At 45.4% G+C, this 12,118-nt stretch overlaps 1 protein-coding gene across 11 annotated transcripts in view; it reads right to left on the bottom strand.

The window, feature by feature from the left end:
- pitpnm2 (phosphatidylinositol transfer protein, membrane-associated 2) overlaps positions 1-12,118 on the bottom strand; it is a 317,466-nt gene that overhangs the window by 24,002 nt on the left and 281,346 nt on the right. For all 11 annotated transcript variants that reach the window (XM_072240762.1, XM_072240756.1, XM_072240755.1 and 8 more), the window contains 3 exons: positions 7,942-8,090; positions 7,687-7,803; positions 918-1,034 (listed from right to left, as the gene is read on the bottom strand). In XM_072240762.1, coding sequence (XP_072096863.1) covers positions 918-1,034; positions 7,687-7,803; positions 7,942-8,090 — 383 coding nt within the window. The remainder of the gene's footprint in view (positions 1-917; positions 1,035-7,686; positions 7,804-7,941; positions 8,091-12,118) is intronic.

Here is a 12,118-nt window from a genome sequence, read left to right as displayed (position 1 = left end):
TGGTCATGTAGACAGCTGGGCCTCATCGTCCATGGCCGACTCTGACCAACAGAGGGCCTCAGTAAAACCATTTCACACCAGCTGAAGATCTACGGACATTTGCCTCCAGCCAAGTGGATTTTGGAGAGAAGGGAGATAACAGTGACTTGCTAAGGATGTAGAAGACACACAGAGTGCGTGGACAGCTAGAGACTTATTCCCCCACAGCAGAAATGGCTAGGACAAGGAGATCGGAGGAAAGTATACAGGGATGTCAGAGTTTTTTTTACACAGAGAGTGGTGGGCGTGTGGAACACCCTGCCAGGGGAGATGCTGATTAAGAACAGTTAAGTGACTTGCTAAGGATGTAGAAGACACACAGAGTGCGTGGACAGCTAGAGACTTATTCCCCCACAGCAGAAATGGCTAGGATAAGGAGATCGGAGGAAAGTATACAGGGATGTCAGAGTTTTTTTTACACAGAGAGTGGTGGGCGTGTGGAACACCCTGCCAGGGAAATGCTGATTAAGAACAGTTAAGAGACCCTTAAATAGGTGCATGGGTGATAGAAAACTGGAGGGTTATGTAGGAAGGAAGGGTTAGAATAATCTTGGAGTAGGTTTGAAGGTCAGCACAACATCAAAGGGCCTGAATTGTTCTGTGTTTAAATTCATAGACTGCAGCGACTCTTCAAGACGGCGGGCGCGTAGCTCAGTTGCCATGAGGTGGACGATACTGGGCATGGGGCTGGATAACCATGCAGCCTCCCGGAGTAAGTATCTCACCCCCACACAGACAACATCTCATGGTTACTGCTTCCCCAGCCTCTGATCTGGGTTTTCGCTCAAACTATGCTCCAGGTAAAAATGTTATGCTCTGTAAAACCGCTGGTGTTCAGCCAACATTGTAGACGATATGTACATCTACAGGAATCTCACCTTCTCGCCTGTCAGCGTGACCATATCCAGGGGTCCGTACATGAAACGCCCCGTCAATGTCTGAGGACCGTCTTCACTAACAATCACATCGTTCACACGATGATTGGCTGTGACGTTCTGTGAGAATTCATGCAGAAAGAAAGTTTATTGTACATTCTGTACAGACCACTGCAAACATTACAGCATGGTGGAATCAGGCATGAAGTCAGCCACACTTTAAAGTGTGGTGCCGCCCCCCCCCCCCCATGGTTCTAGCCCGCTGAGTCAGAGGGACAGATACAACATTCCCTGAAAGTGTCGTCACAGGTAGATAGGGTCGTAAAGAGAGCTGTTGGTACATTGGCCTTTATTAATCAAAGTATTGAGTATAAGAGCTGGAATGTTATGATGAGGTTGTATAAGGCATTGGTGAGGCTGAATCTGGAGTATTGTGTTCAGTTTTGGTCACCAAACTACATGAAGGATATAAATAAGGTTGAAAGAGTGCAGAGAAGGTTTACAAGGATGTTGCCGGGACTTGAGAAACTCAGTTACAGAGAAAGGTTGAATAGGTTAGGACTTTATTCCCTGGAGCGTAGAAGAATGAGGGGAGATTTGATAGAGGTATATAAAATTATGATGGGTATAGATAGAGTGAATGTAAGCAGGCTTTTTCCACTGAGGCAAGGGAAGAAAAAAACCAGAGGACATGGGTTAAGGGTGAAGGGGGAAAAGTTTAAAGGGAACATTGGGGGGGGGGAATTCTCCACACAGACAGTGGTGGGAGTGTGGAATGAGCTGCCAGACAAGGTGGTAAATGTGGGTTCTTTTTTGACATTTAAGAATAAATTGGACAGATACATGGATGGGAGGTGTATGGAGGGATATGGTCCATGTGCAGGTCAGTGGGACTAGGCAGAAAATGGTTCGGCACAGCTGAGAAGGGCCAAAAGGCCTGTTTCTGTGCTGTAGTTTTTCTATGGTTCCTAAAGGCAACTGTACACCTATACACTGACAAGTCCTCTGAGAAATCTACATTGTTCTCTTCCTTGTCCTCTTCTTTTCCAGCTTCTTGGAATGTTAGGCTCTGCCTGCTTACACTCTCGTAATGTGAGTGCCCCCCAACTCCCCAAGAAATCAGTCTAGAGAATTTCACAGATCCTCTTCTACCCCAGTATATAAACCTCCTGGGTGTCAACATCTCTGAAGATCTGTCCTCGGCCCAACACATTGATGCAATTACAAAGTAGGTACAACAGCGGCTATATTTCATTAGGAGTTTGAGGAGATATGGTATGTCACCAAAGACTCTCGCAAATTTCTACAGATGTACAGTGGAGAACATTCTAACTGTCTGCATCATCATGTGGTATGGAGGGGCCACTGCAGCGGATTGGAAAAAGCTGCAGAAAGTTGTAAACTCAGCCAGCTCCATCATGGGCACTAGTCTCCCCAACACTGAGGACACCTTCATAAAGCAATACCTCAAAAAGGCAGCATCCATCATTAAGGACCCCCATCATCCAGGACATGCCCTCTTCTCATTGCTACCGTCAGGGAGGAGGTACAGGAGCCTGAAGACACACACTCAATGATTCAGGAACAGCTCCTTTACCTCTGCCATCCCATTTCTAAATGTGCAATGATCCCTTGAACACAACCTCACGATTATTTTTTCTCTTTTTTGCACTATAATTATATATGTACTGCTACCACAAAACAACAAATTTCCTGACAAATGCCTCTGATATTAAACCTGACTCTCCTCCAGTAAGTACCAATGTATTGCTGCCCTCCTGGAGTACCTGCACCTGCAAATGAACTGATTGATTCAGTACAAGACATCAGCACCCACTGATCACTCGTCATTTGAATTAAACAGGCTGTTCTTTTCCACCGTGGTTTGTCTCAGATCATTCTTGGCTACGTGCCACCTGCCACCTTCAGGTCTGTTCACTCTGCCTGACTGCAGATCCCACGCATTACTCTCACAACAATACAATCAGCTGAAAGGTACAACTTCTCATTCTGTTCACTTGCCCAGAACGTTTTTGAATTCCTTCTTATATCAGTCACTGGTCTTTTCTTGCACTCTCTTTTTCCTTCTGAAAGGATATGCTGACACTGGAGAGGGTTCAAAGGAGGGTCATGAAAATGATTTCAGGATTGAAAGGCTAGTCATACAAGGAGTGTTTGATGGCTCTGGGCCAGTATTCACTGGAATTCAGAAGAATGAGGGGCGACCTCATTGAAACCTATCAGATGGTGAAAGGCCTTGATAGAATGAAACATAGAAACATAGAAAATAGGTGGAGTAGGCCATTCGGCCCTTCGAGCCTGCACCGCCATTTATTATGATCATGGCTGATCATCCAACTCAGAACCCCGCCCCAGCCTTCCCTCCATACCCCCTGATCCCCGTAGCCACAAGGGCCATATCTAACTCCCTCTTATATATAGCCAATGAACTGGCCTCAACTGTTTCCTGTGGCAGAGAATTCCACAGATTCACCACTCTCTGTGTGAAGAAGTTTTTCCTAATCTCGGTCCTAAAAGGCTTCCCCTCTATCCTCAAACTGTGGCCCCTCGTTCTGGACTTCCCCAACATCGGGAACAATCTTCCTGCATCTAGCCTGTCCAATCCCTTTAGGATCTTATACTTTTCAATCAGATCTCCCCTCAATCTTCTAAATTCCAACGAGTACAAGCCCAGTTCATCCAGTCTTTCTTCATATGAAAGTCCTGCCATCCCAGGAATCAATCTGGTGAACCTTCTTTGTACTCCCTCTATGGCAAGGATGTCTTTCCTCAGATTAGGGGACCAAAACTGCACACAATACTCCAGGTGTGGTCTCACCAAGGCCTTGTACAACTGCAGTAGTACCTCCCTGCTCCTGTACTTGAATCCTCTCGCTATAAGTGCCAGCATACCATTCGCCTTTTTCACCGCCTGCTGTACCTGCATGCCCACTTTCAATGACTGGTGTATAATGACACCCAGGTCCCGTTGCACCTCCCCTTTTCCTAATCGGCCACCATTCAGATAATAATCTGTTTTCCTATTTTTGCCACCAAAGTGGACAACTTCACATTTATCCACATTAAATTGCATCTGCCATGAATTTGCCCACTCACCCAACCTATCCAAGTCACCCTGCATCCTCTTAGGATCCTCCTCACAGCTAACACTGCCACCCAGCTTCGTGTCATCCGCAAACTTGGAGATGCTGCATTTAATTCCCTCATCCAGGTCATTAATATATATTATAAACAACTGGGGTCCCAGCACTGAGCCTTGCGGTACCCCACTAGTCACTGCCTGCCATTCTGAAAAGGTCTTGTTTATTCCCACTCTTTGCTTCCTGTCTGCTAACCAATTCCCCACCCACACCAATACCTTACCCCCAATACCGTGTGCTTTAAGTTTGCACACTAATCTCCTGTGTGGGACCTTGTCAAAAGCCTTTTGAAAATCCAAATATACCACATCCACTGGTTCTCCCCTATCCACTCTACTAGTTACATCCTCAAAAAATTCTATGAGATTCGTCAGACATGATTTTCCTTTCACAAATCCATGCTGACTTTGTCCGATCATTTCACCGCTTTCCAAATGTGCTGTTATCACATCCTTGATAACTGACTCCAGCAGTTTCCCCACCACCAACGTTAGGCTAACCAGTCTATAATTCCCCGGTTTCTCTCTCCCTCCTTTTTTAAAAAGTGGAGTTACATTAGCCACCCTCCAATCCTCAGGAAATAGTCCAGAATCTAACGAGTTTTGAAAAATTATCACTAATGCATCCACTATTTCTTGGGCTACTTCCTTAAGCACTCTGGGATGCAGACCATCTGGCCCTGGGGATTTATCTGCCTTCAATCCCTTCAATTTACCTGACACCACTTCCCTACTAACATGTATTTCGCTCAGTTCCTCCATCTCACTGGACCCTCTGTCCCCTACTATTTCTGGAAGATTATTTATATCCTCCTTAGTGAAGACAGAACCAAAGTAATTATTCAATTGGTCTGCCATGTCCTTGCTCCCCATAATCAATTCACCTGTTTCTGTCTGTAGGGGACCTACATTTGTCTTTACCAGTCTTTTCCTTTTTACATATCTACAAAAGCTTTTACAGTCCGTTTTTATGTTCCCTGCCAGTTTTCTCTCATAATCTTTTTTCCCTTTCCTAATTAAGCCCTTTGTCCTCCTCTGCTGAACTCTGAATTTCTCCCAGTCCTTAGGTGAGCCACTTTCTCCGGCTAATTTGTATGCTTCTTCTTTGGAATTGATACTATCCCTAATTTCTCTTGTCAGCTACGGGTGCACTACCTTCCTTGATTTATTCTTTTGCCAAACTGGGATGAACAATTGTTGTAGTTCATCCACGCAACCTTTAAATGCTTGCCATTGCATATCCACCGTCAATCCTTTAAGTGTCATTTGCCAGTCTATCTTAGCTAATTCACGTCTCATACCTTCAAAGTTACCCCTCTTTAAGTTCAGAACCTTTGTTTCTGAATTAACTATGTCACTCTCCATCTTAATGAAGAATTCCACCATATTATGGTCACTCTTACCCAAGGGGCCTCTCACGACAAGATTGCTAATTAACCCTTCCTCATTGCTCAAAACCCAGTCCAGAATAGCCTGCTCTCTAGTCGGTTCCTCGACATGTTGGTTCAAAAAACCATCCCGCATACATTCCAAGAAATCCTCTTCCTCAGCACCTTTACCAATTTGGTTCACCCAATCTACATGTAGATTGAAGTCACCCATTATAACTGCTGTTCCTTTATTGCACACATTTCTAATTTCCTGTTTAATACCATCTCCGACCTCACTACTACTGTTAGGTGGCCTGTACACAACTCCCACCAGCGTCTTCTGCCCCTTAGTGTTACGCAGCTCTACCCATATCGATTCCACATCCTCCCGGCTTATGTCCTTCCTTTCTATTGCGTTAATCTCTTCTTTAACCAGCAACGCCACCCCACCTCCCCTTCCTTCATGTCTATCCCTCCTGAATATTGAATATCCCTGAACTTTGAGCTCCCATCCCTGGTCACCCTGGAGCCATGTCTCTGTGATCCCAACTATATCATAATCATTAATAACAATCTGCACTTTCAATTCATCCACCTTATTACAAATGCTCCTTGCATTGACACACAAAGCCTTCAGGCGCTCTTTTACAACTCTCTTAGCCCTTATACAATTATGCTGAAAAGTGGCCCTTTTTAATGCTTGCCCTGGATTTGTCGGCCTGCCACTTTTACTTTTCTCCTTAGTACTTTTTGCTTCTACCCTCACTTTACACCCCTCTGTCTCTCTGCACTGGTTCCCATCCCCCTGTTGTGAACTAACCTCCTCTCGCCTAGCCTCTTTAATTTGATTCCCACCCCCCAACCATTCTAGTTTAAAGTCACCTCAGTAGCCCTCGCTAATCTCCCTGCCAGGATATTGGTCCCCCTAGGATTCAAGTGTAACCCGTCCTTTTTGTACAGGTCACGCCTGCGCCAAAAGAGGTCCCAATGATCCAAAAACTTGAATCCCTGCCCCCTGCTGGATGTGGAAAGGACCAGAGAACACAGCCTCAGAATAGAGGTATGTCCATTTAGAACGGAGATGAGAAGGAATTTCTCTAGCCAGAGAGTGTTGAGTCTGTGGAATTCATTGCCACAGGCATCCGTGGAGGCCAAGTCATTGGGTATATTTAATGCAGAGTTGATAGATTCTTGATTAGTCAGGGCATGAAGGGAAATGGAGAAAAAGCAGAAGATTGGGGCTGAGAGGGAAAATGGATCAGCCATGATGAAACAGTGGAGCAGATTTGATGGGCCAGATGGCCTAATTCTGCTCCTATATCTTATGAAGTTCCCTTTAGATTACTCTCTGAAATTTAAGTCATCAGTCAGCACCCACTCAAACAAGCCGACTCTCTGTCTCTTTAGTTACTTATGGAGCTCTGGTTTAATTTCCTTATCTCATGGACAACACCTCTATACCCGCCATGGATCAAGCTTACCACTCAGAAGTATCTGGGCCAGATCGGCCTCACTCAGTGAAACTCCCTTTCCAGGTCATGGAGTCGTAGAGCACTACATTGCAGATGTAGGCTCTTCGGTCCATCTAGTCTGTGCTGAACTATTTTGCCACCTAGTCGCATCGACCCATGTTTGTACCACAGCTCTCCATATCCCTCCCATCCATGTGCCTATCCAAACTTCCCTTAAACGCTGAAATCGAAATCACATCCATCAATTGCGCTGACAGCTCATCCCACTCTCTCACCACTCCCTGGGTGAAGATGTTTCCCCTCATGTTCCCTTAAAACTTCTCATCTTTTACCCGTAACCCATGACTTCTAGACGTAGTCCCATCCAACCTCAGTGGAAAAAGCTTGCTTGCATTTACCCTATCTATACCCCGCATAAATTTGTATACGCCTATTAAATCTCCCTTCATTCTCCTATGCTCCAGAGAAAAACATCCAAATCTATTCAATCTTTTCCATGTAATTCAGATCCCCAAGTCCTGGTAACATCCTTGTAAATTTCCTCTGAACTCTTTCCAACTTATTGATATCTTTCCTGTAGGTAGATGGCCAGAGTTGCACACAATACTCTAAATGTGGCCTCACCAAAGTCTTGGAGTGCTTTTACTTTGTACTGGTGCATGTGGTCTACCAAAGCTATGCTGAGCATTAACATATTAAGATTGTCATTCCTTACATGTGCAGTATTAGATCAGAGGATGTATCGACGTCAAGATATGAAATGTTCATACCCTTAATTTAACATGCGTCCTCTTGCGAAGCCACTTCTCGCGTGGCTTTGAAGGGCTGAACACTGAGACTTCCTTCCCGTCCAGTTCCAGAACACTTGCATTTTCATGCCTCATTATCTAAGTGTAAACATTTTATAATGAACATCATTACCACAGTGATGAAACTCCAAACATACTTCAGTGGGCTGGAAGGTGCTTTGTTTCACCCTGATGAAAAGGAAAACACAATACCAACGGGACTTACGTCCTCCTTACCTGTCGTAGCAGAAAGGAGACGACATCAGTTGACTCCCAGTAACTGGCGTGAAAGAGGTGGGGCAAGGCGACTGTTGGAAAGGCTGTTAAAGCATCAGGGCAGTAGAGAGCGTAGTCAACCCTCTTAGTTCCCCACCACCTCGTTGCAACTGAAACAAAGCCGAAACCCTGCTTAGTTTAAGCAGAAAGTGCACTCTCCAGATGAGTGTAAACACTGAAATGATCTGTGTTTGTGTCCTGTTCTCACGGTGAAGATCTGCTTAGTTTTTATAAGTACAAGAGATTCTGCAGATGCTGGAAATCTTGAGCATTGCACACAAAATGATCCTGGGAATGAAAGGGTTAACACGTAAGGAGCATTTGATGGCTCTGGGCCTGTACTCACTGGAGTTTAGAAGAATGGTGGTGATTGGGGTGGGGGTTCATTAAAACCTATTGTATGTTGAAGGGCCTCGATAGAGTGGATGTTTCCTATGGAGGGGCAGTCTAAGACCAGAGGGTACAGACTCAGAATAGAGGGACGTCCATCTAGAACTGGGATAAGGAAGAATTTCTTTAGCCAGAGGGTACTGAATCTGTGGAATTCTTTGCCACTGATGGCTGTGGAGGGAAGACATGGGGTATATGTAAAGCAGAGGTTGCTAGGTTCTCAATTAATCCAAGCGTCAAAGGTTATGGGAAGAATGGGCTGACAGGGTTAATAAATCATTTATGATGGATTGGCGGGGCAGACTCAATAAGCTGGATGGCCTAATTCTGTTCCTATGTCTTATGGTTTAAAATGCTGGAGGAACTCAGCCGCATCAGGTGGCATCTATGGAGGGGAATAAACAGTTAATGTGTTGGGCCAAGGTCTCGGCCTGAAACATCAACTATTTGTTCCCCTCCATAGATGCCACCTGACTGGCTGAGTTCCTCTGGCAATTTGTGTGTGGGACTGTATCTTTATTCACACACAGGAGGTGAGTACCATTGATAAGGTTAACCAGTATCACCCAACTCCTGAGTGGGTGGGAGGGATGGAGGAAGGGAGGCTTTCTACTTTGAACAATGATAACACTGATCCTTTTCATTATTAACCCCGTTACTAGGGTTACGTCATCTAATAACTACCACTCAAAGCAGGAGGTTGTTAATTCCCCTCAGAAGAAAACTGCTGCATGATTTTATAAAAGTACCAGAGGGACAAAGTATACCCAAACACATTTACCTCACCCCCTACGGTAAAGTGGTAGTTGTTACTGCCAGGGTGGAAGTGTTAAGTACCAGAGGGCAGAGGTTTAAAGTGGAAAGGTTAAAGGTTAAAGGAAATGTGGCTGTCTGGAATGCACTGCCAGGGGAGGTGGTGGGACCAGATACAGCAACAACTTTTAACAGTCATAATGGAGGGTGTAGATTACAGTACATCGGCATCAGAGCCGGCATGGAGATGGCAGGCTGATGGGCCAGCTCCTCTGCTGAATCGTAGTGTTCCACATTCTTTTCTGCACACAAATGTCACAGCGGCATCCGAACTGTGCAGAGAGGAAAGGCCAAGCTCTTTCCAGTGTGACTGAGTGCCAATTTGCGCAGGGAGGGGACTGGTACTGATGGGATTTCTCGGCGCAGATGGGTCGAATGGCCTCTCCTACTTTGTAATTGGTCAGTAAGGAAAAGACTAACTGGTTAATCGTAGAAAATGATTGAAATGTCACTTCCACTGTTCTCTCAATCACCGGGGGTGCCACAGTTGTTGGCTCGACACTATTACAGCTCAGGGCGCTGAAGTTTGGAGTACAATTCTGGTGTTCTCTGTAAGCAAGCCTGCACATTCCTTCCCGCGAGCAGGTGAGTTTACTCCGGGTACTCTGGTTTCCTCCCACAGCCCAACGACCTACTGGTTAGTCGGTTAATTGGTCATTGTAAATTGTGATTAGGCTAGGGTTAAATGGGGGTGGCTAGGCAGCGTGGTTCGATGAGCCGGGAGGGCCTGTTCCACGCTGTTATCTCTAAATAAATTAGTAAGGGAAAAGGTGCCGCTTAAAGATCTGTGTTAATGGTAGATTGGGTTCAGTCACCATGAAATTATTTCTAGGAGTTAGGAAGGGAGGATAATTTATTTTGATGAGGAGTTTATTAGCAGAGAAGCACCTAGAAGCTACGTTACAAACAGTTTGTTTCTCCGGCCCGGTACCTGTCTGGAGGTCCATCTCTGAGACTCTCTGTGGTGGTGGACTCACTTTCAGCTTGTCGTGACTCTGTGACAGCACAGGTTTGGACTGTTTATAGTCCTGAGGGTCAAGGCATTGTGGAAGGGCTTTGTTGTGGGGGATAAGTTTGGACAAGAAACCCAACGTTTTGTTAAGGGCTGAGTGATATTTTTTCGCTGAGAAAATGAAAACAGAATTCACATTACACAACACACAAATGGATCACAGACATTGCTTCTACCTCTAAGAATTATTAAACATGTATCTGTTCGATGCAAAGCAAATTTTCCATTACATTAGGTCAGTGTGTTTGCGTGTCTCCTGCTTGTGCACTGTTCACTGGGGTAAGTAAAGCCAAGAAAATGTGAGATTCTGCAGATGCTGGGAATTCACAGCAACATACCGGTTAATTGCTTCTGTACCTTACAATAATTAATTTATGAACTTTACTTTGTTTATTTATGCAGAATTCATCTGTAGGCTTTATCCTTACTTCCCTAAGATATATGTGTGTAACAGGTACCGCTGTGCTTTACACCCTGGTTTGCAAAATCATTATCACGTATGAAGGTACACAATGTTAACTGACAATAACCTTGACTTGATTTGACAAGATGCTGGGGGAATTCAGCAGGTTAAGCAGCAAATACGGTGGTAAACAAACAGCCAACATTTCGGCCCGAGACCCTTCATCAGGACTGGAAACATAGAACATAGAATAGAACAGCACAGTACAGGCCCTTCGGCCCACAGTGTTGTGCTGACCCTTAAACCCTGCCTCCCATATAAGCCCCCACCTTAGATTCCTCCATATACCTGTCTAGTAGTCTCTTAAACTTCACTAGTGTATCTGCCTCCACCACTGACTCAGGCAGTGCATTCTACGAACCAACCACTCTCTGAGTAAAAAACCTTCCTCTAATATCCCCCTTGAACTTCCCACCCCTTACCTTAAAGCCATGTCCTCTTGTATTGAGCAGTGGTGCCCTGGGGAAGAGGCGCTGGCTATCCACTCTATCTATTCCTCTTATTATCTTGTATACCTCTATCATGTCTCCTCTCATCCTCCTTCTTTCCAAAGAGTAAAGCCCTGGCTCCCTTAATCTCTGATCATAATGCATACTCTCTAAACCAGGCAGCATCCTGGTAAATCTCCTCTGTACCCTTTCCAATGTTTCCACATCCTTCCTATAGTGAGGTGACCAGAACTGGACATAGTACTCCAGGTGTGGCCTAACCAGAGTTTTATAGAGCTGACGAAGGGTCTCGGCCTGAAACGTCGACTGCACCTCTTCCTAGAGATGCTGCCTGGCCTGCTGCGTTCACCAGCAACTTTTATGTGTGTTGCTTTTATAGAGCTGCATCATTACATCGTGACTCTTAAACTCTATCCCTCGACTTATGAAAGCTAACACCCCATATGCTTTCTGCAGAAGCCAGAATAAGAAGTTGGGGGGGTGGGGAGAAGACAGAGTATGAGCTGACAGATGATAGGGGAGACCAGGTGAGGGGGAACTTGGTTGGAGAAGGGGGGTTGAAGTAAGAATCTGGGAGGTGATAGGTGGAAGAGGTAAAGGGCAGGAAGAAGGAATCTGATAGAAGAGGAGAGTGGACCATGGAAGAGAGAAATGAGGAGACTAACCTTCTTCTTCAGCCCAGGGGGAGGTGTTGGCCAGGTGAGGAGAAGAGGGGAACCAGAACGGGGAATGGAGAAACTGAGAAGGGCACCCAGACTTCTCTCTGTGGGGAAAGACACCCAAGCTGTGTGAACAGACATCACTTTCACACCTCCTCCTGGGAATGTGTGCTCTCCCAGTGAAGTGAGTCAGGTTTCTGCGCTTTACATCATTGAAGAGTCAAGTCCAGGGTATTTTACGTGTGGATAAATGGGTGAGAGGTGGGTCGAGGTGGGACAACAGAACACTGAAAGATGCTTTCAGGGATTCGGAGAGGCAGGATGTCCTGTGCATAATGGAAGACAGCACCAA

Source organism: Mobula birostris, chromosome 22, assembly GCF_030028105.1.
Source record: "Mobula birostris isolate sMobBir1 chromosome 22, sMobBir1.hap1, whole genome shotgun sequence".
Classification (NCBI taxonomy): domain Eukaryota; kingdom Metazoa; phylum Chordata; class Chondrichthyes; order Myliobatiformes; family Myliobatidae; genus Mobula; species Mobula birostris.
Note: the sequence above shows the minus strand (reverse complement) of the source record. Positions and strands in the feature narration are given on the sequence as shown.